Source organism: Calonectris borealis, chromosome 11 (assembly GCF_964195595.1).
Source record: "Calonectris borealis chromosome 11, bCalBor7.hap1.2, whole genome shotgun sequence".
NCBI lineage: Eukaryota > Metazoa > Chordata > Aves > Procellariiformes > Procellariidae > Calonectris > Calonectris borealis.
In genome coordinates, this window is record NC_134322.1 from 13,843,152 (window position 1) to 13,870,395 (window position 27,244).

The 27,244-nt window shown below is 38.8% G+C and overlaps 1 protein-coding gene across 2 annotated transcripts; it reads left to right on the forward strand.

Annotated features, from left to right (window-relative positions):
- The first annotated feature begins 254 nt into the window (after positions 1 to 254).
- On the forward strand, positions 255 to 27,116 carry LOC142086724 (tropomodulin-3). Of its 2 annotated transcripts, none has more exons than XM_075160078.1 (10): positions 255 to 337; positions 6,907 to 7,093; positions 8,529 to 8,685; positions 16,650 to 16,772; positions 17,396 to 17,485; positions 18,020 to 18,150; positions 19,401 to 19,508; positions 20,973 to 21,116; positions 21,469 to 21,613; positions 24,041 to 27,116. In XM_075160078.1, exons 2-10 carry the CDS (start codon positions 6,968 to 6,970, stop codon positions 24,070 to 24,072), a joined length of 1,056 nt encoding a protein of 351 aa, XP_075016179.1. In that variant the 5' UTR covers positions 255 to 337; positions 6,907 to 6,967; the 3' UTR covers positions 24,073 to 27,116. The 2 variants fall into 2 exon arrangements, with proteins under 2 accessions (XP_075016179.1, XP_075016180.1); XM_075160079.1 differs by lacking the exon at positions 255 to 337 and adding an exon at positions 518 to 613.
- Positions 27,117 to 27,244: the final 128 nt, after the last annotated feature.

The window sequence follows — 27,244 nt, forward strand, 5'->3', positions numbered from 1 at the left end:
GTCGGGAAGCAGAGGCGCGCAGCGCGGCCTAGGGACACGCTTCGCCCCCTCCGCGGCCGCGTTTGGGTCCCTCAGGGCCCGACATCGCCCTGTGTTTTACGATACGGCGGGAGCCGGGCCGCCTCGCCCCGCACACCCGCCCACCCGCCGCCCCGCCCGGGCCTCCGCTGCCGGGCAGCGGCACCGCCCCGCCGGCGCAGGCGCGGTCTCTGGGGCGGTGCCCCGCAGCCGGACTACAGCTCCCGGCATGCTCGGGGGCGGCGCGCAGGCGCGGGAGCGGGCGGGGCGCGGGGCTGCTGGTCGCGGCTGAGGGAGCTGGGTCGCTGCTGTCGCCCGGGTGAGTGGGGAGCGGCTGCCGCGGGCGGGGGTCGGGGGCTGGGGCCGGAGGGCGGCCGCGGCCGCTCGGGCTGTGCCGGGCAGTCCTCGCGGGGGTGCCGGGGAGGGTGTGGGGCGGTGGCGGGCGCAGCTCTCCGCCCGCTGCTACAGCGGGGCGGGAGGGGCCGCGGCGGCGGCGGGAGGAGGAAGAAGGGGCTGGGTCCGCCCGCCCGCCCCGGACCCCAGCGGCTCACCGCGGGGGCCCCCGAAACCTCGGTTGGCTTTCCGGAGCGGGAAGGTCAGGGCTTCGCTAGCGCGGAGCTGACGGGCGCAGGGCGGGGTTTTGGTATTTCCATGGGGAAACGGGCTCTGCAGCCGTAGGGTGTCCTGTCTCTGGCAGCTGAAGGGGCTTTGTGCGCTGAGGGGCTGAGGGGAGCCGGGTGGGTGTCTGTGGAGGGGCGCTCAGGTAGAGGGTGGGGCTAGATTTTTAGCCAGCACCCAGCTTTGCTGTGAAATCCGGAAACTGTAACTTTAAAAACTTTGCCTGTCGATCTGGTTAGCATAATTCTTTCAACTTGCTATATATGTTTTCCACAACTTACAAAGCACGCAAGTTAATGACGCGTAATTACGGAAGAATGCTTTTCCGGTGCTCCCGTGGCTGGCGGAGGGTTTGGGCTCCGAAGCACGGACACCAGGCTTCGGCTGCCGGGAGCTCCCGGTGGGGCTGCACCCCAGCAGGGAGCCGGCCCCGGGCAGGGTGTGCGCGCACGGGGAACGGCCGGGGCCCAGGCGACTCCCGGGCGCCTCTGCACACCCGGCTTTCTGTATCTCCCGAGGATTTTGCACCTAAGCTCTCAGTATAAGCCTCCAAAAGCTATCTGCCTGTTTCTTTGTGGGTAGGCGCAAGTTGTGTTGAAAATAAGCGCTCTTCTAGAGAGGTTGCTGTATGCCTTAAATTTGCTATAACATATTGAATGTATCCTCAAGACTAATGTTTTTGTACTCTATTGGGTGTACAGAGCTTGAAAGACAGCCTATGATGTAGGGGAGAACCTGAAATGGGCTAGTACTCGGAAGTTTTCCCTGAGCAATGTAATGTGAATAAAGTGAATTTCTTCTGCTGTCCCATTCTAGGATTGTAAGTTTCACCACTTTTCTGTAATGGCTACAAATATCTGAATGTTTCTATAAATGCTCAATAGCTTGCAGCTGATGTTTCTTTTAGACTGAAAGGCCCCTAGGCAGTTCCTCCAGGAGGAGATACTGTGTATCAGTGTCTACGGGTGGTACATCTCTATTGAAGAAAATCCAGGTATTGTCTGAAAAAAAAACAATGTCAAAACATCCCTCATCCTGGCTGGTCAGTAACTCCTGATGCAGTGGTGCTGCCCTGTGTCTTGGGAGAGGGAATGGACAGCTGGAGTGGCCATTTCTGCCAAAGGAATTTCTCAGGACAAGCAGCACCTGTGGTAACTGGGATTTTTAGCTTATCCCAGCCTTGTATTTATTTGTGATCATAACACCTGCCCTGCAATTTGATGAGCATGCCTGGAAGTGTTGCGGAGATGGATGTGCTGAAATGCCACCTCCCGCGCTGCCGAGGCTTCTGTGCCCCGCACAGCTTGCCGAATGCACGCTTCGGGGCTCCTGGCTCTGTCGCCTCTGCTGTTGCTTGGGCTGGATGGGTGCATCCATATAGCCCTGCAGCGTGGATGACTGGTTTTCAAGAATAGGCACACAGGAGTAAGTTTTTATGGGACAATGCCAACTTGGCAGCTTAGCCATCACTGGGAGCACCCTGCCTGCAAGATAGCTGTGTCCTAGTTCTGTGTAGTTGTATACAGGACATATAAAAGAGCAAAGTGGGCTTTGTCTGGTTCCAGGTGGCCTCTGATACAGAGGAGGAGCTGGCAGGAACTGGAAATACAGGTGTTTTCTGATTTCCTTCATCACTGAAGAATCTTCATGGTCCGTGTAGTTACCCAGCAGTAGCTGTCTGTCCCACTCCACTCCCTGGGTTGCTGTATGGACAAATGTGAAGTTGGGGAAGGTCTGCTTGCCATCTATAAAACTTAGTAGGTTGTTTCTTTGAACAGAATGAAGCCTTGGGCTTGTTTTTAGCCCAGAATAGCTATTCCTTACTGCCTGGAAAACACTACTTACCCTGACGAAAAGCATAGGCAAAGATGAGCTGCCACCTGCTGGCTCTGTAAAGCTTTGGGCTAGGGAATGTCTGCTGGTTCCCTGGGCAGGAGAACTTGGTTCGTGTACCCTGCCCCAGGCTGGAGATTTGGAAGGCTCAGGTGGGCTCTTGAGAGCTTTCTGCTAAGAAAAGCAGCATTGGGCTGGTCAGCAGAGGTATTGTGAGGCGTTACAAAACCATCCTAAGGAACTTGCTGGGATTATGGTAATATTTATATTTACTCATTTTTCTCCTAGCTTGGTAAATAAAGATAGCTCTTTCAAGTGCAGCACATTTTTCATAAACAGTTCTGTACAGTCTTGCACACTGGAAAATAAAATTGTTGCCATCATAGGGGTTCCCTGGGGAAACGCTCAGATTAGGCTCCTCCAAGCAGCTGGGATGGTCTGGGGCCCTGACTGGTGCAGGAATGCCAACAGCCCTGCGGACCTCCCGCTCTGGACCCCCCAGGGCTCCAGGTTGGGTTCATGCAGAGGCTGGGTGGAAGGAGGCTCCGAAGGAACAAATGAGATTAAAGTGAACTCTGCAAACACGCTGGCCAAAACCGGCTCGGTTTGTTTTTCATGATGTCACTTCTATTTTAAAATCCAAGTTACGGAAACCGTTTACAGTGGACTTTAGCAAGGCTGTAGTTTCCTGCGGGCAAGATATTCCTAAAGAGTTATTCCTGTTAGGGTCCCAAAAAATTGTGTTCTTAAGTATAACAGAAATTTCTGGTGAATTTCTGGGAGTGAATTTTTGAAAGAAAATAGGAAGCTAACTATTTTTAGAATCTTGTGGTTTTTAAGAATACACTTTCACATAGGAGAAAACAAAAATATTTTAACTTGTAGTTAAAAGGTGTGTGAATGTTGCTTGACAGTCTTTCAGGGGATGATTCAGGTAATTATAAAATGGCCTAAAGTAAAGTAACTGCTATCTTCTAATTTCTTTAGTTGTTCATTGATTTCTCAGGTGAAGGAATAATGGCAAGATTTTTGTCTTTGTGATGTCCAGCAGAATATCTTAATTTCTGATTTTTCAATTTCTCTTCTGCTTAATAAATAGAGAATTGAAATGTGATTGATTGGAAGCAGTGGCTTTGTTTCCATTTCCCCAAATGTTTCTTATGCAACTATGAACTTGCTAGAGTGAAGAACTTAGTTTACCTTAAGTTCTATATCTGAAAAAAGAATACTAGCCCTTTTGACTTTTAACATATGTAATGTTTTCATGGTAAAGCTAAGAAGGATACTTAGAAGAAAACTAGCTCCGCTCATCAAAAAAGTGCAAAGTATTTGCAAAGCCAAAATTGATGGTTACAGTTTTGCCTATGATTTTGCAGTAAGATGTGCCACAAATATTCACAGTCTCAATAACTGCTCCTTCTAAAAACTTCTGTTAGGCATGTATCTTTCTCTAAGCTGCACTGCTATGGTGAGTGATGGAAAGCAAATAGAGTACCAAATGTGTTTAATGGGAGGTGAAAGGGCTTGTTTGATTAGATTAGGGCTTCAGCTGGCCTTTATGCCCTTTTTAGGCAATGAGAATTCCTGACACCATGTTTTAAAATCTGATTTTTAGCACGTTATATAGGAGTGTCATATATGCTGTGGTTTCTTTTGTAGGGAATGTTTCTGAAAGTCATTACCAAGCAGTCTCTATGTAGTACAGACATGCTCATCAGTGCTACCATAATAACTTTTTAAAGGTATCTCAAGTTAAGTATGTGTTCCTATTTTAAATAATACTTTTGATTGATAGGTGTTAGAAAATGTGTTCAAAACTCTTTAAATTTAAATTTGCCAGGCCACATGTGATTCTCTTCCTCTTGCTGAAGTGAAGACTCAGTTACAGAAATAGTGGGTTTTTTTGCTCTGCTGCTTTATTTTTCACTTTTTTGTGTGTGTGAACACTGTAGCTCAGGATTTGAAATGGGTACTTTGATCATATTTTAAAAACAAGTGAGGCTAAGGACTATGACCTGAACATTAATTAATGTATTATAAAGGATGAGTAGTTTTCCAATGTAAAACATACCAATGCCGTAAATAAAAGGTAATTAATTCTGGGTGACAGCATTTTACAGCGATTCATGGAGAGGAAATATAGCCTACGTGAATGCAACTTATGGTTATGCAGTGCTACTCTCCATCAGAGTAAGGGGAACATTATTCTGCAGTATGCTAACTATTCTGCTCCTTATAATTACCCGTTAAAACTATACCTTTTAATATTTGAATGCAAATGGCCATGCAGAAATGTGGGAAATGGCAGCGTGTTGATGTAGGATTCAGAAGGTGCAGCCTGGTCACAGACAATGCTGTGTAATTGGCTGCAGGAAATGTTTTTCTCTTATGATAGTGTGTAATGGCTTAAACTGTAAGGAAGGGGAAAACATTAAGGCTCTAGGAATGAGAAGTTTGCATGCAGATTGTACGGCATCTGCTGCAGCTATCAGGTAATTGTCCTTCAGCTGTTATGCACCTGGAGAAACAAATACCACAAGACTATGAAAACTGTAGGAGGTGGCACGCTGGACCATAGAGACACTTCTTTGGTTACTTTTGGAACATGGCTTTGAAAAACATAGGTGTGCTACCCTCTGCATTTTCTGCAACCATTAAACTCTGATGTTTGCAGCTCTGTAGCCTCTTGCAAAAGGTCCAGGCTTTTCCAATGTGATTGGTTTTAGTTCAGAAGAAACCAGACGTAAAGTACCAGAAATTAAGAATTCCTCCTGGTTTTTTTTATGTTCGAGAGAACTTTACCTAAGTTGGTAGTTCAGCTTTGGAATTACGTCCTATAGATGTCAACTGTGGTTTACGAGTAAGCTCTAGTTTTTGTATCAGTAGTACTTTTTAAAAGCAGACATCCTGAAAATAGCTGTAAATATATTCCTTATTCAGGTGTAGATGTTGGCAAATTTACCGTTCTTGCAAAGGCAATTGTTAAAACCAGATTTACTTTACAGGTAAATTTGACTGAATGGTGAGGATGAACCTTTATGTGCTCATGTCTGTCTGTTCAGTGTCTCTTGAATTAAAATATCACCGTATGTAACGGTGATGGCCAGGGAGACCTTTCTTGATGTAAACAGCTGAGGTGAAGGAATTCTGTAAGCAGGATTCCACGTATAATATGTATGTACGGTCCTTCTTTTCCTTTTACTTAAGAGGCAATAACTTTAAATTGATCTGTTTTTGAAGTACAGTGTAAGTGCAGGTGTGAAGTAATGCAGTTAGTATATGTGGTGTGAGCATCTGAACTGGAACGTGAGCTATTGGAGAACAAATAATGTTTGCTGTATTTTTGATATGTGTTGAGTATTTCTATAGAGCTGAGAAAGGGGTTAGGGCAGCTAGCGGGGCTGAATGTATGGATCTAGCTTTTGCTCCCCAAATACATTACGGGCACTCTTGCTCACTTACAGAGAGTCATTCAATTTACTTTTTGTGTGCGTGCTTAACTTGAAGCAAGAATTTGGCTGAACAAAAGGAGAATCCCAGAACTTCTTACAGAAAAATGAGAGAAACCAACTTGTCTGCTTGAACAATGTTGTGATTAACTGTTTGTTTTTTCCAAGCCAAATGCTCAAAAATTGTGACTGTTAAAAAAAAAAAAAAAAGGTTCCCTGTGCTCTCCTTGTCTGTGAGAAGTACTATATAGACTGTACATCTTTTGAAGGACCCCAGTTTCCTTTAAGTATAATGTTTAGTGAGCAGTTATGCAGTCTGTTCTGTATTTTTTTTTTTTTGGTAGTAGGATTGACTGGAGTGCTGCTACTTTTCATCAAGCTGTTTTAATTTTACTCAGACAGAACAGAATGTTACTTCAATGGTAGTGCTATAATTAACTCAGAGGCAAACTTCCTTTGTTCCCTCTGTAGGTAATACGCAGGGATATGAGTCAGTAATAACCAATTAACGTGTTTGTAGTGAATTTCTCCTTTACTGACCTCGAACAGCAGCAGCAACAATAAATGTAAAGCATCTTAACTCTCCTTTTGACTGCAGTATCTGTAAAAACCAATGGCGTTAAGCTGGACTCATAAATACTAGGTATAATTGGTATCTTTTCCCTCCCACCCTGCAGCCTGCCCTGCTCTGTGGGAATTATGGCCTTGGAGTTCTCATTGAGAAAACTGGGTACTAGCATTCATCTGAAAATATATATAGCTTAGCAATTGGTGGAAAAGGGCATGGCAGGACGGGATTCTTGTCAGTGAAGAAGCAAGGTGTAGACAGCTTCCAAGAGTTCTTTGTCTGTTGTAGAATAACAGATAGATACGAATACTGGATGAAAAAGTTTTCCTTTCAGAGATGTATTTAGAGGTTGAAGATGCTTTGTAGTTGGGATATTTACCTTACCTATGGTTATTTCTTTTTAAAACTTTTTTTTAATAGATCTGGTTAAGAATTAGACTTGGAATTTGAAGTGTTTGAGCAACTTGCTACTGCTCAAGTCATGACGCTCCCATTTCGAAAGGACTTGGACAAATACAAAGATCTTGATGAGGATGAAATTCTTGGCAAACTTTCGGAAGAAGAACTGAAACAACTGGAAACTGTTTTGGATGATCTTGACCCTGAGGTAGGTATTAGCCAAGAGAAATTTTATTTTTTCATTTGCTCAGAAACTAGTCTGAAAGAAATGGAGACTCATTTTTTTACTTGAACAATATACTTCTGGACAGAGCTTTTTCCTAGTCTGCTAATGATCTTATTTACAGATATATATGTGTATATAATGTTTCAACTGTTTATTTCCTGTTTGCAATGTGAACGCAACTGCAGTAGAGAAAATGGAAGAAGGGATTGTTGGGAGGAGCTTTCTGGAATTTATTTATAAATAAAAATTGCTCTTAGTCCGGTTCTTGAAAAGAAAGTTTATTTAAAAAGGCCTGTTTAACTTTCCTGTTTCCAGTGTTGTCTGGTAAACAGCCCTTTTGCATCCATTTTTATTTTGTTGCTTCTACCGTTGGAGTTTGATGGGAGAGGGAGGGTGCTGACCTCTTCTACAGATTCCTGGTCCTGTATCTGGTAGCTTATATCTATTCCTGTCCTCGTGCTGGCTTTGCAAAGAGGAGGCAAATAATTACTCAGCTCCTGAATGATTATGGCAGCATGGGGTATTGAATAAGGAACATTTTAGCTTTCTGTTATAAAGAGCTGAGTTATGTCCTCCACTGATACTGCAGCTAACATCAGAATCCAAGACTTGTGTTTTCACCTCCTGATTCTCTGGTCTTGCTTTAATAGGACCAGGATTAAGTTTAATCTTGATGTTCAGGGATCACTTAAGAATATTATGATCACCTATTTTGTTGCACTGCAAGATGTTCTTGATATTTTAATTGGCTTTGGCTTTATAGACATTTTAACAGGAGAACTGGCAAAAGGGACTGGTTGTCTTTCATGATAGTCTGAATTTCTATACATTCTGTTCTTTCCATACTAATATCTTCCATTTTTTTCTTTTTTTTTTTTTTTTTTTCTTTAGCTGAAATACATTGATAGCAAAAAAACACCCCACCTTGAGTCAGGTCAAAAGTAGAAATGCTCTGTGTTAAATGTTAGGCAGTACTATAGGCAGTTGTCTTAGAAGACGACTTAGAAACACATGGATATAAGTGATGGAGAAAGCAGTCTTCTTGCTGAATGTCTAAACTGTAAATAGCTGAGTTTTATTTACTACTACTCATTTAAACAGTGTTCATTCTAGAAAAGAAATGCAAAGTAACTAGCAAGTCTAGTGCTGGGAGTTATTGTACTTAAAGAATTGCTTCAGTCCTATTCAGAGTGCAGCATGCTCTATTTTTAATTATATTCTTGGTATCTAAAGAATAGATTACTTTGCGTCCTCCCCTGCCCCCAAAAAAAGGAAGTTGGCAAGGGATGAGACGTTGCCTAAAAAAGATGATGGGTTTGAACCTTGGGGAGAGGGAGCAGTAAGAGGGAAATGAAACTAAACAGGTGTTCACTCAGACTTTCTGAGCTGTACTTGTTTGCTCCATTTTGTTTTGCAGAACGCACTTCTGCCTGCAGGCTTCCGACAGAAAGACCAGACTGCTAAAAAGGCTTCAGGTCCCTTCGACAGGGAACGACTCCTTGCATATTTGGAGAAGCAGGCTCTTGAGCACAAAGACAGGGAAGACTATGTGCCTTTTACAAGAGAAAAGAAAGGTAACGCCACCCTTTCCGGCGTAGGTGGTTATGAAATCTCTGAAGTGGACTAGCCAGAACTGCTGTGAACCAAAGTTTATTCAAGCACTGACAGCTCTAATGCTTTTTAACTTGCGGCGTTTCCAAATGAGTGCTACTGTGCAGGGGCGGGATGCTTCCTGTTCAAGCATTTTGTGGTGCTGGGGCTGGTGTGCTGTTTGCCATGTAGCACAGGAAGGAAATAAGACTCAAAGATTTTATCAAAGATTGCAAAGTTCTGATGGAGATGGTATCCTCAAAGTAAGAACTACCCCTGATTCATGTCAATAATAACAAATGCTGTCGTCGTGCCTGTGGCTTATGCCCTGTGGTGCTGAGTACAGACAGTAACATTTGTAATACTATGTTGAATTTAAAAAACAGCAGCAGAATGGTGTCATGGTAGATACTCAGTAGACTTTGTAGGCTGACAAGGCCAGGCAAGTGGTGTATGCAATCATGTTGTCTTTCTAGTATCCTTACCGAGAAGTTTAATAATAGTTATTATTAAATAATTACATAGTTAACATCGCAAGAAGCTTTGAAATCTGGCAGTGGTTTGTGGTCTAAAAACCATGGAAACATTGACCCAATGAGTGGACACATTATTAAAGCATGGGATTTTAAATCTTTGTTTTGGATCTAGTCGTCTTGTTGACTTGATGGGAAGCATTTTCCTTTTCAGGAGAAAATTAAAAAAGAATGTGCATCTTAAATATTGTAAGAATAGATTTCCCCTCCCTGTCCCCCCCTGCCAAAAACAAGAGTTCCCAAATTTGTTGTGCCTTACTAAGCACTATTGGTAAGGACAGAAACTCCCAGTTCTGTGCTGGGCACATATGCATAGGAGGAGGCTTTTAGCTGTTGCCACAGTGTTTGTGTACTGCTTGTGAATCCTAGCTTGTCTGAACCTTCCCCAGCAGCAGGGCAGATCTGCTGCAGTAAGACTTCAGAAAATTGTTTTATAAGTTGTATTCCAACTGGCCAGGATGAACAAGCTCCTCTCTTCTTAAGGGTTTGAAACCTTTTAATTCTATTTAATTCTCTGATGTGAATCATTGCTTATTTCAGACTTGAGTCTTCATTCATCTACTGAGTTTGTATATATGATTGTGATTGTGGTGTATATTCGGTGAAAATTTTGTTGGGGGTATTTGCATTTGCTCCGCCTGTACTGGATAGCTGTTACTTGACAATGTTGGTGTCTCCTTTTCTTTTCCTTGAAGTAATAGAGAGATTGTGACTTTATAACGTGCTGCACCACCTATGGTGTACTACTTCCTTAATACACCAAGTTTTGCCTTATTTGTGTAGTTTAACACCACTTTTGTAGACAGATGATAACGTGCGTGACACTCCTTTGCTGACAGGAGAATGGGAGTTTGCTGACTGAATCTGTAAGAGTAATGGAGTTAAGGATAACGCAATGTATTGACTGTAGAAGGTAGTCAAAGGTACTTATAGCAGCAGTACCCTTATGGTACCTCCACTGCTGGCAAGTACCTGTTGATCCCGTGTTTGGCTGTGCAGTGTGCTGCTGCTTCCTCCCCTGTTCTGCGTGTTGCCTGATGTATTTGCTAGTGTATGTTGGAGACAGCCTATGGTTTAACGTGGTTGAGTTCAAGTATATTCGGGCCTCGTAACTGGTTTGGGGAATCCCTTGCAGCCCAGCTAGCTTGTAACCGCTCCTTCGGATGTGAGGCTGGGCGTGGAGGGTTTGCTCTAGTTAGTACTACTTTTTCTAGTGAGTATTAGTGCTTCATTCAGATAGGTGGTTCTTTAAAGTCAGCTTACGTACACATGCACATGGCAAAACTATTTGTTTGGGTAGATAAAATCTGTGAGAATCCTGTAGAAAAACAGAGGGGTCCAGCTATAATGCAGATCTTGGTTAAGAAAGATCAAATGTCATTTCCTTTATGTAATAAAGTATTACTAAATAGCAGTCTGTCCGGATGTTGCAATATGTCATACCAGTTTAGTTAGTAAAATTTCCTGTATGTCTTTAAAAAAAAAAAAAGACAACAACAACAAAAAAAAACAAAATAACAAAACAACCCCCCAAAAAAAACTCAACCAAAAAACCAAAAGAGTTGCTATTTAATAACTTTTTCTACCGTTTATTTTAGTAGCATAGAAGAAGAGAAAATAATATGAAAAATGAAATGTAGCTTACTTTCATCAAAACTAAAAATGTGGAAACAAATGTTCAGTATGGAAATTCATGCTCTGTTAAATGGGCGGGAGGAGGCAAGAAGACTAAGCTCATTTTGTAGTAGGTGAGGGATAACCTTTTCTTTTCCACTTATTAAAATGTTATGGTTCAGCTTTGATTTGCTCCATGTTTGTGGCCATTTTGCACAAAAATGGCAAATCTATGTAACTTAATCTTTTAAATCAAGAAATCATGATCTTTATCTAGATGTAAAACTTGGAAAGGGAGTGGAGCAAAACTTAATACTTGTGTAGGATGTTTTTTGTCTAGAGGGAGCTCTTATCCTAATGTGTTTTTCTTTAATATTAAAAAAACAAACAAATGACTAAGCTGGCTTATAATTTTTCTCTTTGGCTAGATAAATGTATTATGGAGAAATGCTAACAAGTTGTGGAATAGGGGTAGCTGAAAATCTTGCTTGATAATCCTGCTAATTCAGAAAACTGACAATAGTAACCATCAGATCTAGAGGTTTTGGGGCGAGAGCAGTCGCCTTGGTGCCATGTTTGTGGGTCAGGCTTTGCTAAAATATTTCTGTGTGCCTAGCTGGTCTCATTGCTCTAACTTGGTCTAATTATTCATTTCATGGAGTAAGAACGGGAATATCTATCCTTCTTTTTCTCTTTCCTTTTCCTATTTTAGTAGAACTGATGTCCTGGATGGCAATTTGGCCTGCAGATTTATCAAAGAAGCTTACCCTGGGTTAATTTTAAACATCCTGGCTTGCAACTGATTCTGGTAACCTTGTTTCCCTACTACAGTGTAAAGGAAAATCCTCTCTTCCAGTTGTCCTAAGTACACCATTTTGGGGTAACATGTTATTAAAACAATGTTGCATCTCTTTCACTGATAGATGACCTGATTTCACCAAATCTTTGGAACCTTTTTTTGCTGTGTGCTATGAAATGTGGAAGATCTGAAATCATGTCAAGGGTCCTGATGTACTGAGATGAACAGTGCTAAAGAAATGTGAAGCTTAACAATCCCCAAATTATATTCTATTGCATTTTTCCAGTGCCTGATTTTGTTTCTAAAAACATCCTTAAAAACATACTTTGTTTTTAAACACGATTTAATGACTTAAGTCACATTCTGTTCCAATTAAGTGTTGAACTATACAGTAAACCATTGTTCAAGAGATTCATGAGAGCAATGCGGTCATAATTTCAACACAACTAGCTTTGTCTCAATCTGTGTATGCACGTATGTCATGAAGATTTTACAAGGCATACTGCAAGGAGAAGCGTCTCTCATCTAAACAGTGAAGCAAGGCTTTAGCACTGGAGTCTGTTGCCCTCAGGCGTGTTCCACGCATCTGACCAAGTTTGACCAATGCTCCTCACTTGTCTTGGAACAGCAAAAGATGAGAATTATTGCACCTGAGATAAAAACATATCTAACATCAGTAATGTACTTTGTGATGTATAGTGCAAGGCATTAGCAAATTATTATGTAAACTAAGCCTTGCATTTCTAGCCTTTGCACTCTCCTAATCGTGGCTTTCTCTTCCAACTCCCCCTCTGCATTCCTGCCAGCATATGTTTGTTCTGTGTAGATTTGCATTTCATGTAACTTCTGCTTTAATGTTGTGGTGATGTGTGGTTTTTTTTCCCCCTGCTCTATCAGCCAGAAAATATTGTTAGGCTGAAACCGTAGTCACCTGGCTAGAGCTTTTTTGGTGCTGCCCTGCTCAGTTGTTGCTCTACATCACCATTTGCTTCTGTTGCAGCAGGATTTGGGATGCTGTGTTCTCTGTTTGCTTTTCAATCACTGGTCTTTAAAGCAAGTGTGTTACATGTTGTAAAATGAAGCTAATATCCTGTAGAAGCTTTGGAGAAACAACTTGTCAAATTGACATTCTTCATACAAGACCACTAGAACAAAATAACATGGGATACTCTAGCCTTAATGTAAAACAGTTTTCTAACTCACTGCGATGTGCTCTATAATCAGATAACAAATAACAGTACTGTTTCTACAGTAAGACATTGAGGAAGTCACTTGTAAGTTGAATTAAAAAAATTAGTATTAAATTGTGCTTACAAGTGAATTGATGAACCTAAGTCTGTCACATGGTAAGAATTGGTGATTGATGAATTATATTATATTATATGATTATGGATTATATCAACTTCTGGATTGATGAGGCTTTAAGGAACATATATCAGATGTTGTTTGCTCTTTTTCATGAAGTTACTGATGAGACGAGTTTGTATTCAGTTGTCCTCAGATGACACTTGATTCCTTTCCTGCAAAGAGATACTGCAAAGTGGATTTTAGTCTTTCTTCTGATCTGCAAGTTGTGGCCGCTTGCTGCCCGCTAGCATGGGGGTAGGATTGTGGGATATGTGAGAATAGTACCAGCAATATCCAGTGCATGGCCACGCTGAACAGACCTGATTTCTGCAAGATTTTCAGTCCCGCCTTAGATAGTGTGAGTCTGTGTATGAAATGTCTAGGGCACTTCAACAGACATCATCCAATGTTTCTGCCTTTTGAGCAATGCAGTTGTGTGGAACTTGGAACTGAAAGTTCATTCTGTAGCAAAGAAAGCCTATGAGTTAATCCTGGGATGTGCATCATTTAACATGTTAGCTAAAGGCATGGAAGACCTGAATATATAATTATTACAGAAATGATGGGAACACCTCTGAAATTTGCCTCTTTGTGTTGTATTGCTTAATCTTTGCAGTATCCTTGTTGGCTGAAAAGGAGGATGTCATGTTCCTTCATGTCATCAAATCCCTGCTATTTGGAAACTCCACTTGAGGGCCGAGAAAGCTATTCATCTCATGGGCTGCACAGATGTGTAGTCTGTTGGTTTTTTTGTTTGCTTGTTTTGGTTTTTTTTTAAGCTTACATTAGTAAGGGGGGAAGGGAGTTGCCAAACTGTCTTGGCAGCAGGCCTTGAGTTAGATCATTGTCCCCAGAGACACAGGGGTCTTATCCTTTTTCAAGTAAGTTCGTTACTGGAAGTGGGGAGTGGGGAAGGACCTGCTTTCGTATGTGTATTGTAAACTTCTGAACTCTGGGCTAGGATGAGATGAAGCCAATGAATGAAAGATTATATACACAAGGGTGTGACCTGTTTTATAACAAAAACTGCTCTGACCTGGTTCATGTGACTGGAGCTGGCTGCAGTGAACATTTCTGGAGGGGAGCGGCTTTAATAAAAACTGAATATACTTTTTTTTTTAAGGTTATCTTAAGTCAGGCATGTATGTATTTCGTCTTACTCTTAGGAAGCAAATGTTTAGAACCAGAAGTTCCTAACCTATGAATTTAAGAATTATTTAAAGTAACATAAGGAAAAGTAGTTCTTTTTTGTGGGTACCGTGTGCTGAACCAGGCAGGAGGCTGATCTAGGTTGAAATACACTTTTACCAAGTTGCTTTTAATTGAGATCAGTTTCCTTCTCCCTCTCTCGCTGCCTGCTACGCTGATGCTGCAAATAGGATGACATGAACGAAGGCTCAGGTGCTCAAATCGCACTTTTCTTCTCTTCTCCTTCCTTGTACTCTGGAATCCTTACTTTTTTTTACTAGTCTGTATTACTGAGGGAAGACAACGCAAACATAGCTAATGAAAGGCTTTAGATCGTGTACGCTGCTCAGTGTTTCGTGGGTTAATGAAAACCTCATCAAACCAAATCTCTTCTGAAAATTACAATTTAAGTTGGAAGTTATTCTTTCCCAGTAGGTGATGCTGGTAAAATAAAATGGGGGTAGAAATGTACAGTATCAATTATACCAAAATAATCTTAAACATTTACTACCTAAGCCTTCAATTTATGAAGGTTTTCTTTTAATCCTGAATCACCACAAACACAGTTTCTTTTGCACTGTCCATCAAACCTGAGGTATGGGTGGTAATGCATGTCAGCTGCTTTCAGCTACTGTTTGTAGTTGGTACAGTTATGTAAGGAGATTTATTTTCTGCTTCTAAATATGGATAATGACCATTTATACAACTTTCCAAAGAGATAGCAACCCAGGAACAAAAACACTGTGTTGCTAGCAACAGATCTTGGTTATCAGACTGTGTTGTCAGAGAAAAACCTGATACACTTCTTTGTAATCTGTGCTAGTGGTAATGCATTAAATACCTTTAAAAAGAAAATGAACCACAAACTATTGTAATCTAGGATAGGAATTTGGAGAGAGAGAAAAGGTGGATGGATTTTGTTATGCCCATGTCTGCCGTGGGACACAGGAGCTGACTTCAGGCATTGCTTCCCCACCAGTGGTGAAACCAAAATCCTGCTTTGTTGGAATTTCCCAGAAATAAAACTGCAACATCCCTATAAAGCTTCTTGTCACTGGGAGGTATTTAAAAATACTAAACTTAGTCTTAGTCCAAACATGTAACAAGATACACTTGTATGCAGTATGAGGAAAAAAAAATCTCAGGCTTCTAGCTTCTGCCCAGCTGGTCTGATTCTGGTGCATGGTGGGTTGTCATCGTGTAATTGGCATGAGCTAGTATGATTTGTGTAAATGTTTTTTAGCTATGAATATGGAAGAGGGTGGGTTCCTGAATTAGCACTGAGTCTTCATAGGAAGATCCTCGACACTGCTTCCTACCCTGGGAGAGAACTAAAGGAAGTTGGAACCCCTTTCCCACAGCTCTGTCTGCTGGTAGCTCAGGCAACTGGAAAGTTTGAACAACTTTGAATAACTGTTAAGATTAGATTCGCAGTTTTCTAGTTGTGAATTACTTCTATCAAATGCATCAGTTTTGTTCTCTCATACAGTACCGGAGCTTTTATTTACCACATTAATTTGTCCTGAACCTAAGCACCCCTTACCTCTCCTGGGTTCTTACCCAGTAGTAGACTACTTTGTTCTGAAAGGCCAATTCTAAATCGTTAAAATCTGAACTGTTTTCAGAATAACTGTTAGAATAGCTTTCTCATATTCTGATTTCTTACCCGACACTTCAGCTGAAAACACATCCAGGAATTATGCTAGCCACACAGAGCTCTATTTATAATGCGTGTCTCCTAAAATAACTTTTCCCAATACCCGTCTGTAATGACTAAAAAGTTGGTGCAGAATGTGATATTACTACTCCTTTTCCCATTGAATCTTCTGTGACCTTTCTAAGTATCGTTTTAGAAAACAGTGTCATTTGGCAGAGAAATCGATTATCTTGTTTTGTGCTGTTCACAAACTATGGTTTTCTCAAGCAGCTCAGGCATCCCCTTTTTTACTTAAAATTGAGTTAACAGCTGAAATCAGAAATATTGTGTATGCTGTAAAACTGCAGTGAATACTCAGGTGTGTGATTTCAAATGATTCTTTGTTATTCTATTTCTTTGACACATTCAGATTACAGTTCTGTCTGGGTCCCTTTCTCCCTTGAAAGGATATCCATCATCATTCTCTAGCGATACTAAATTTTCCTTACAGGCACTTTTTCTAGGCTGTTTAAAATGTATAATGGAGGCTTATATTTTACTTTCTAATACTTACAAGAAAAAAATAAGATTGGAGTCATGATACAGACTCCTGAAAACTTTGAATAAGTAATGTTATATTCCTGCTTATTCTCTTTCCTCATCTCTGAGTTTCAAGAACAAACAGAAGAAACCTCATTCCTTTATGTTGTCCTTGGTGCTCTTCTCAGGATTTACTAAATGTAATATGTATTCCTTAAGAACAGAAAAGTTTAAAGATAAGTAGCGATATAATACAAAGTAACATCAGACTTTTTATTTTCTCTTATCCAGGGAAAATATTTATCCCCAAGCAAAAGCCTGTACAGTCTTATACAGAAGAAAAATTCTCCCTGGATCCTGAACTAGAGGAAGCCTTGACCAGTGCCACAGACACAGAATTAGGTGACCTCGCAGGTTAGTTTTTTTGAAGTATGAATGGACTGGTGTGTATTTAGACAAGAAAGATCTGTAATTAATGGGGTAATGTATTTGTTATCTGAAATGTGACTAGTTGTGATAGAAACTAGAACATGTTATATGGCAGTTTGGTTGTAGTGTATCATCTTTGTTGATTTGTGATAATTTATGGGAAGGTAGATTATTTTGGCCTGTATAAGATACCTGATTTTCAAAGTCAAAACCTTTAAGTTCATTCCTCAGACTGGCTGGGTTTTTTTGTGTACACTACTGCCTTTTCTTGCGTATAAGAATGTGTTGCTATGTGCCTTATTCTTAAAGCTGTATTCTTAAAGCTTCAGTCAAGAATTTTGTGCCTGAACTGCACTTTTAACTTTGATGCTTGAACCTGGTGAGGTCAAGTCTTTCTAAGATGTGAAAGGCAACTAAAAAGTCTGTAATTAATTTATTTTTTTTTCTACTTTTCTTTAAATTCTTAAGAGAGAGAATGGCTTATTGTACTGATAACTGGGTGTTTTACAACCATCAGTTGTTATTGTTTAAAAGAACTCTGCATCTGAGCTGAATTATTCAGGAACACTAAAATTGGTTTTTTGCTTTTTCTTTTTCTGTTTTTACAGCTATACTGGGAATGTCCAACTTGATAACAAACAATCAGTTCTGTGATGTAGTAGGAAGTAGTAATGGGATTGACAAAGACAGCTTCTCAAGTAAGTGTGTATGCAAGTGCTAGATAAATGAGTTCTTTGTACTGCACACAGTTACTATAGCATTAACTATTTTCTGTTGCACTACCATTCTTTATAGACTACTCCGTCTTGAATTGGAAATGTGCATGTCTATAACATTGCTAATTGAGTTCTGGCAAGAGTGGAATTAAAATATATCTATGTATACTAAAATCTATTCTGCAGTGAGTTCACTTTTGGGGGGATAAAAGTAGGCATAAACATGCATTTGTGTGTGTTGGTTTTTAGGTTTCATGTTTGTGTTTGTAATTCAACTCCTATGTGCTTTCTGAAAAAAGCTGGTGTGCAAGAAAAGCAGAAAGGCTGTGAGGACCTTTGGAAAAGAATTGAACTTTATGAAAATATGGTCAGGAGAGGCTGGTATGCTGTTTGGGTGGGGGAGAGATGTAGAGACTGATAAAATGATCTTTAAATACAGTAAATATTTAGTATGTGTATCACTTATTCACAGTGAATGTATATGACCTGTTTGATTACAATTAAATGCCTTTTCAGATATAGTAAAAGGTGAAAAAATGTTGCCTGTTTTTGATGAACCACCAAATCCCACAAATGTGGAGGAAACACTGCAAAGGATTAAAGATAATGATTCCCGCCTTGTTGAAGTTAATCTAAATAACATTAAGGTAATTACCTGAAGTCTGCAGTAAATATGCTGCTTTTTCGCAGTAGAAGACGCTTTAAGCTGTAAAACTCTACAAGAGAGCATAATAGGCTTATTTTAAGTACAGGAGCCTTTCTGCTAAATGTTGCAGTGTGTGTAATCTCAGAAACCTGGAGCTAAACTGATAAACCATCTTGGTTTATTTTGCCAAACGTGTATTTAAAAAGTCTTAGATTTTCTTACTGCCAGCCCAGATTTCTGTTGCTGCCAAGTTGGCGATGGCTCCAGCAGATGACCATCGTGGAATGGTTTGAATCCTACTTTGAATCCTTTGTCCTTGATGAAGCAATGTGCTCTGTTACTGCTATTGCAAAGAAAGTGATATTTGTACCTGACGTCCTTCTGATTCTTGTACAAAAGAGCTGTTGGCAATTAGGGCAGCTTCTGCTCATAAGTGTAACAGTTGTGTTTTTAAACATGACTAAAACTTTTGTATATTTGCGTGAAAGAAAACAGAACTATAGCACTCCTGACTTGCAGTGCAGACAGCAGTGACAGGCTGCTAGCTGCAGCCTCGCTAGCAGCCTAGGCTATTTGTTGTCCTTACTAAAGGAAGAAAATAAAATACATGGTTTAAGAATATTGTACAATAGAGAAATGCTAGCCAAAATAAATGTCTAAAAAGGCAACAGAACAAAATTTCTGTTCGGTGAGAAATTTGCTACCCTCATTAATTATCTAAAATTATTCCTTTTAAGCTTGGTTGCCACTACAATGTAAAAATTATCAAACTATAAATTGGCAAACTCTGGAATTATTCTTAATAGAACACAGAGAATGAAATGCTAATGGTTTCACCAGTTTAAAGCTCTAAATCTTTTTATATTTGTGAGAGGTTAATTTGATGCTGATAGCAGAATGTTCAGTTCATGTAAATTTTGCTCAGTAACAGTTCCAAGTCAGCTAAATATTTTTTAACTTCTATTGTGGCAATGGCATGAATGTAGTAAAGATGACTTTGCTTTATAGAATTGGTGACTCTAATAGCCGTTGCATTTTACATATAGCTTTGCTACACATGTAGGCCTTTACTTTGAGACTGCTGGAGACCAGTGATAGTATTATAGTATTTATATAGTATATCTAGTATACAGTTAATATTTATATAGTATATATATTTTGCTGTAAAGAGAGTAAGATAATGGAAGAAGTTGAGGGGGAGGGGATAAACTTGTGTATCTCAAGAGAGTGAAATGCTATTTTTAATTCAAGAACATACCAATTCCAACGCTGAAAGAATTTGCAAAAGCCTTAGAAACCAACACGCATGTGAAGAATTTTAGCCTTGCAGCCACCCGAAGCAATGATCCTGTTGCTGTTGTAAGTACTCTTGCTAATGTGCTTAAGTGAGGTGCAAGGCAAGTTAGGATAGAAAGACAATGGTAAGGGATTGCATTGAATCCTGTTTAAATATTTAGGGATGAAAATGATTAAATTCTGTTACACTGTAAAGTATGTTTTCTTTAACAAAACTGTATTGCATTGGTAAATGATTGCTAGTTGACTAATACGCAGCAATGCATCAAATGTATGTGGAGTGAGAAGTCTTTTTTTTTCAATCCCTTCTCCCTGATTTTTCATTTTGCTAACCTCCTTCCTGTTTTTCTTTCTTTCCTGATTGTTTAGTTCCTGATGTTCATTCCACGAGCCAATAGTATATTCAAAATTAACTTTAAAAGAAGCACATTTGAGGACTGAAAAAGCTCATAATCTTTTTTTCTAACTAGAGTTTTAGTTGAAGAAAGTTGTAAAAATACCTGTTTCTCTGATTTCCCTACCAAAGATGGGCTTAAAGCATTGGCATATAAAGCATAACTTTAGTCAAGGTATCTAGTTTGACACAACTGAAACTTAAGTATTTATCATCTGGTCCTGTTTTTCCTATGTTGAATCAAAAGCAGTACCTTCTTTATTTGCAAATAAAGAGGTAAGAAAACAGCACTAACTGTTTTGCCAGGACAATCCTTTGCATTTGTTTTGATTTCAAATTAGAAAGAAAACTAGCTTGAAAGACTCCATTAAATGAATAAATGAACATTTGAAAGCTTTATTTTGGGTCAATTAAAAAGTTCCTTTTCAGTAGAACTGAAACATTTGTAATAAAAATCTATAAAGGCTCGTTTTCTCGGGTGTGGTTTTGTTGGGGTTTTATTGCATTGTGACTTAATACAAAAAAATTTAAAGGTTATGATTTTTATGGCAGTAAACCTCAGCAGCTACCTATTCTTGTTTTCTTATTTTCTCAGAAATAAGATCAGGTATATGCCATTTCCATAAGAGTGCTTTTAGCTACATGCTGGAACTGTGCCTTAGAGCTTTGAATTTTACCCCTTCCTACCAGATCTGTGGACACAAGCATTTTGAAAGTCAGATCTCCTGTTTACAAATTAACCATATCTAATTCTCCTTTCAGTTGACTAACGCCCTTTCTTTGGCCTTTACTTAGCAGCTTGCATTACTCATTGTATGCTGTGAAGGCTTACAAAGTGGAATTGGTCCAATATGCTAATTTCAGAGAATTTATATTCTGTGTAGCTTTTTAGTTTGTAACAACAGAAAGACAGGCCTTTTCTTGACTAAATACTGTTAAAAAAGGGAATGTAGATAAAGCCTCGTCGAAGACTCGCTTCAGTCTCAAATAATAAGTGAAAACTTACAAAGTTACACCATGCACCTGTGAACTTGCTGGTTCTATTGAACTAGTTAGTGGAAATGGTTATCACTGTGTCCTATGATGTACTGTAGCAAAATTCAAAAGTTTAATGATCTTTCTTGCATTCAAAGGCTCTTGCAGATATGCTGAGAGTAAACACAAAATTAAAAAGTTTAAACATAGAATCAAACTTCATCACTGGAGTTGGAATTTTGGCACTGGTCGATGCACTGAAAGACAATGAAACATTGACAGAGATCAAAATTGATAATCAGGTAAGTGAGGTGGTGGTAATATCATAATTAAAATCATTCTATCCCAGTTGACTGAATATTTTTAGAAGGCAGCTTATGATAAACTTTCCAAAATATTTTACTTGTAAATATCTTAACCCCATGAATGACTGTCCTTAAGATTCTCAGAAGCATCCAGTTGAAGTTGATTCCTGGTCACTTCTGTGCTTGCTTGCGCTTTAAAGTGCACAAACGTATTTTATGACCTTCTGCCTTTTAGATTAATCAAAATGAACCTAAGTGTTTATTGACTAATATGATGAAAGTATTCTGATCTCTTTTAGGGTGAATACACATAAGCTCTGTTGTCCTTGTGTACCTTTTATTTTAACAGAGGCAGCAGCTGGGCACAGTTGCAGAAGTAGAAATTGCCAAGATGCTTGAAGAAAACACCAAGATCCTCAAATTTGGATACCATTTCACACAACAGGGACCTCGAGCCAGGGCAGCTGCAGCTATCACAAAAAATAATGATTTGGGTAAGACCTGTCAGTAGAGAGTGACTATTAAATGAATGTGTGTGTGGCACAGGTTTTAAAGGTGTCTGGTTTTTCTGCTTTTCTGTTGATATAACCAGGATAGCAAAATAGGAGTAGAACAGTTTCAGATTTCTGCTGTGCTTTACTCCTACTCTTCTGTTGCTGCTTGATGTTCTCCTTTTATTTTGTTGCAGAGTGTTTAGGTGTATGAGTTGAGGATTTTTAGCATAGTCTAGAACAAGAACATTCAAATTCCATGTAAGTTGTGGCAAAAGGAGGGAAAATAATTGCTTATTCAGTTTTATTCAGATAACATTCATCGTTTCTTTAAAAGCAGAACTTGACATTAATAGTGCAGGATGCCCTCTTCAATGCCAGTACACTCAGTCTCATTTGGATTGCTTGAGCAAGGAAAGTGAATGTACTGTCATGTGCAGAGGCTGGGACTGGGTCATCTCTTCCCTTATGGTTCTGTTCATGCACGGGTACCTTCCCTGCCTCGCTTAAAGGTAGCTGGTAGCAGAGGCATCTTTATTTGCTGCAGTAAGTTTTGTTGGAGCTCATCTGTTAGAATGCTAACTAAATGGACCAGCAGAAAATTGGTTAATAATATAGCATGTGAATGGAAATCGTTTGTATAATAATGTCAGATACTTAAAGCTCTCAATTACAACAAGATAATGTGGTCCATCTATTTAAATAGAATTACATTTTAAAACTCCGTTTAATTAAACTTTTTGGCTTTAGATGCTTTGTGGTAAGGATTACACATCTCATCAGCGTGAAAACAGGCCAGGCAGTTTAGTAGTAGTAGTAGTTCAGGAATACATTAAAGGGAATGACATAGGAAATTGGAATTTCGTTTAAAGATCTGCTTCCTCTCTGAGTAAAGCTTAAAGTGGAGGAGAACAGCTCTGAAAGAGATGGAGGAGGAGTAACAGAATAGAGGTCAGAGAAGGCAGGCACTCAAACAATGCATAACTGTTTCTCCAAATAGATGCTAAACCAGTTCTTCCTTTTTTTTTTTTGTCATAACACTTCAGGTGTCTCTTTACTTTCTTTTAAGGTTTCTCTTTTCACTAGTTCTCATTTTACTGTTTGACTGTTGGAAATCTATGTTTCTATTGATATCTTGCCTTTTTTTCTTTGCTTTCTTAGTCTGGAGTATGCGAGTAAAAGTTTCTGCAAGTATCTTTTCATCTCTCCAGCCCTGAAGCTACAGAGACAGGTTACTCTGAACACCCAGTTGGGTATTGAGCACTGAAAACTGAGATGTTCAAAGTCTCTCATTTCTGTCTTTGTACGTTTCTTCTAAAAAAATAGTCTACATCTTCTTCCTCCCTTGTTTACACTACTTCCCTTTTCTTTGTCTGAAACTGTATACATGTTGCTTTTAACTGCATGATTGGAGAAGTCTAAGGTTGGAAACTCTTCCATCTGTTCTTGCGATTTGATGAAAGCAGGTATGCATAACTTCTGTCACTGATGAAAACGATTTGGATTCAAATGGAGATAAGTCTATGGGTTACTCTCAAAGTGAGCAATACATTGGCTTTGTAAGGAGTAAAATTCTAGTGTGATTCTATTCTGATTGTTTGTTTGTTTAGACTGTATCTAAAACATTTCTTGAGACAGGAAGAGGGAGGGGAACAAAACAGCTTTCCCTCTGTTATTTTGATCTGAAGGTAAAGAAGATCAACTCAAATTGCAAATATCTGTAAAACTACATAATTTCCAATGAGTGGATTTGAGAACAGAATCACTTTCTTCTTATATAGATGTGTTTGCTCCACTTCTTTAAACAAAATGGAGACCCTTAGCTTCATTTAAGTCTGCACAGAAAAGGAAAACACAATTTGATAGGGGAAAGAGAAAATATCAATTAAAAATACTACAAATATTGAGCAAAACTCCAGTCATTCAATCAATCTTGCGTATTCTTAAGTCTGAACAGCGTGTGAGCTTTTAGTGATTTTATTCACAAATTTTTGTTGCTCTTGCATTTCCTGACAATTGAATATTTTTATTAATAAATTGAATGTTTTACTCTATTAAATATAACATGTTTTTTTTACAAAGTGTATAAATTGCATTAGATACACTGTGAAACTTTCTGTTTCTTTTGAAGCCATGTAAACTTAATTCTCCATCACCAGAAAACTGCAATGTAAAAAAAGAGTACTGGTTAAACCTGTTTACCAAACGTAAAATGATTAACGTTTCCCACAAGTCTCTCCTCACAAATATTTGAAGCTGTTCATGAATAACTCAATAAGCATAAGCTTAAAATGATGGATAATACTAAGTGTTAATTACCTTAAATTGTACTATGTGAAACTTTATGTGGCAAAGTAACTTGATGTTGTAGAAATATGAAAAGTAGTTACAATGATAAAATAGTAAAAATTTTTTTTTCCTCTCTTACAGTTCGCAAGAGAAGGGTTGAAGGAGACAACTAGCAGATGTTGTCAAAACTGCGTGGAGATTTCAAGGGTCGTCAAGGCACGCTCATCAATGGGGGCTTTGACAATCTGGGACTACATTTACCTGGGTTAGAAGGGAAAAGACTGGAAACCCCATTCCTTTTAAAGCAAAGCTATATTAATAATCTGCTGGTATGCATCACGTTTTTCAGATTGAGACACAGTAACTGCACCAGTCTCTGTACCATAGTTTTTGATTTTTTTTTTTAAGAACTTTTTTGTATTTCAAGACTTCGGCTGTGCTTTCTACTAAAAAATGTAATTGCAAATCAATGGTATAATTGTCTGTAGTCAAAGAATGGGACATTCAAGATCATTGGGCAGATAATGACCCAACTGAAATGTTTGTTAGAAAATCTGGGGCTGCTTATTTACGTGGAGGGGTGTGTATATTCTTGAAAACAATGCGTTAGTGATAAGGGATTCTTCACACAACAGTTGGACTCATTGTGTAGAGCTGTTCAGCCTTGTTCATATGCACTGAAGAGAAATCTTTCACAACTATCTTATTTGTAATTCTACTTTTTATTTTTTATTAGTTCTTGATACTGTGATTAAGTTTAAAGACATCCCTTTAAACCAAACAAAAATAAATTGGCTAAGGACTTCTCCCAAGAGATTTGAGGGACTAATAAAAAAGTGGAAGCCTTGCAGAAAAAAAAAGTAGAAGCCTTGCAAAATGACAGTTTTTATATTATACCTAAATCCTTAGAGTCGTCTTCAAAAGGTCCCATAGCTGTATCTTGCTCTGTATCTAAACTGGATATGTTTTTAGACCGATTTAATGTGTTCATCAGCATTATTTAGTTTATATTCTTTGTTTAAAAATCCTTATCTACATTCATAAGTATCAATTTCTCTAGAAGTAGTGGACATGCATTTGTTAAATTCTGCATAATTCTGTACAGGAAGAGCTGTCCTAAAACCACTGTTGTTGCTGGCAAATGGAAAAATCCTTTCTTTCAAGCTGTTGTATTAAACTGTTAGTACTTCATATAAATCTATAATTTTTTAATAAAGCAATGAAGTAACACTTCTAAGAAAGGATTTTTCTATTCTGCTTATGTCTTGATGTTGAAACACTACGTAAGACATGCAGAAATTAACCAATATGCAGCGTCAAATCTGTATGGCGTAGTAATTATTAAAGTATTTAAGTTCTATATCTAAGCAAACTAATAAGGCAACAAGAATCACTTCAACTTCTGTACATAATCACAGTAGGCTTCTTTGAAATAATGAAAATCTCGAGGCTTTTTGGTGTAGGTCTGTTTGGACTGTACTGTACTAGTTTGCTCAATGTTGTCATGAGATCATAAACTCACAAAAATGTTCTAAAGGACTGCTCGGCTATATTTATAGCAACAGAATTCAACTGACAACTGTTTTCATCAAAGGATCATAATATGGTGAACATTTTATGTATAGAAAACATATTGGGCTGAGATTTTTGCATCAGGTTGTATATACTATAAAAATTTAACAGAGCAACTCTCTGACACTGTGCTCATGTTGTAATTTGCTGCAAATCTTGTTTTGGATCTTTAAAGACAGACTTTATTCCGGAGGTGACTTTGAATTCTACTGCAACTGTACAGATAATCTTAAACTATAGTGCCTTCAGTAAGGATGTATATAACTGGTTTATACTTGTGGAAGAACATTTTTTTTTTCCTATTTCAAAATTGGCCTTTTATTATAATTACAAATAAATGTGTGCTCTGAAAAGCAAGTCAGAATTAATTCTGTTAAAACCAAAGACTATACATACTATAACTTTGAAACAACTAGAAGTGACCTGATTAGTAACAAAAAGGGCTTCTTTTGGTTTTGGCTTTTGTAAATTTTCAAGAACTTTTTAGATTTTGAAATTTAAGTTCTTATATAGTATGCATAAAGTCACAAGTTAAGTGTCTTTTTACAGACAGTGCTGTATGAACATGGCCAAAGCATGTCATGTGCTGAGTTGCCTAAAGCTGTACTTTACTTTTTATTTGCTAGGCACCATAATCATTTTGTGTCAAAAAACAGGCTGTAATATCTTCCTTCATTTGTTGAAGGGCTGCATGTTCATGGAATCTGTTCATGTATTGTGATTCTATGATGATTTATTTTATCATTATCTAACAAGATTAGGCAGTTATCTCCTATTTGAAGATGAAGGAGAAAAATGAAAGGCTGGATTATGTAAATGATAGCCCAAATCCCTTCCTTACTTTATTAAATCAAGTTTAGCTGCTTTTGGATTTATATTCCAATCAAAGGCAGGGGCTTTTAAGCTGCAACTGTCAGGTGTCCTGTCAGAGATGATAGTAGTGGAGCTTAATAGTTGGTTTAGCTCTGTAGACAGCAGCTAAGTATTCGACTGCTTGTTGGCACTTTCAGGACAGATACCTGACAGGCTGGGCATAGAAAACTAGGGTTTTTTTCAACCAGAAGGGTTTGGCCCTCCAAATTGTTGCAAGACCTTTGGCATGTGCATGGAACAGTTACATCACTTTTGTGCCTATAATGTGTATCCTTTTTGGATAAATGAAGGAATTCAGTCTGTAGCTAGGAATCATAAACAGTCTCAACAAGCAAAGTGAACACTGATGTAATGCTATCAAGTGGAGTGAGATCTTGTGTATGACTCCATTATTTTTGAGTGCAAAAGTGGTATTACTTTGATAACCAGCTACTATAAACACGAGGTCTTTTTTCCAAAAGAGGTGATACTTTTTTCTCCTTGATTATTTTTCAGGCTTAATGCGCAAGTCAAATGACCATGTACATTGATTCTGTTGGTTCCAAGCTAAGCATGGAAACATAGCCTATATTCCAAAGCAATTATCTATTTACTGTTGTATTTTAAAGAAATAGCCTTATTCTCTCTACAGCTTGAGTAATACTGTTTGTAAGCTACAAACGAGCAAGTGTTCGATTTAAATTTCCATTGAGGAAACATGAATTGAGTGGTTTAGCCTATCAGCACTATATGCTGTCAGATTGTAAACCAGTAAAAGTTTTGGATGATTAAAGTACTGTATTCTTGTTGTGGTTTTGGGGGGTTGGTTGGTTGGTTTGTTAGATAGTACACTGACTTGCTTAAAGTTGACCCATGCGTTTGTGTCAAACCATTACTTTTTCTTCTCCGGTAGGAAAGTGA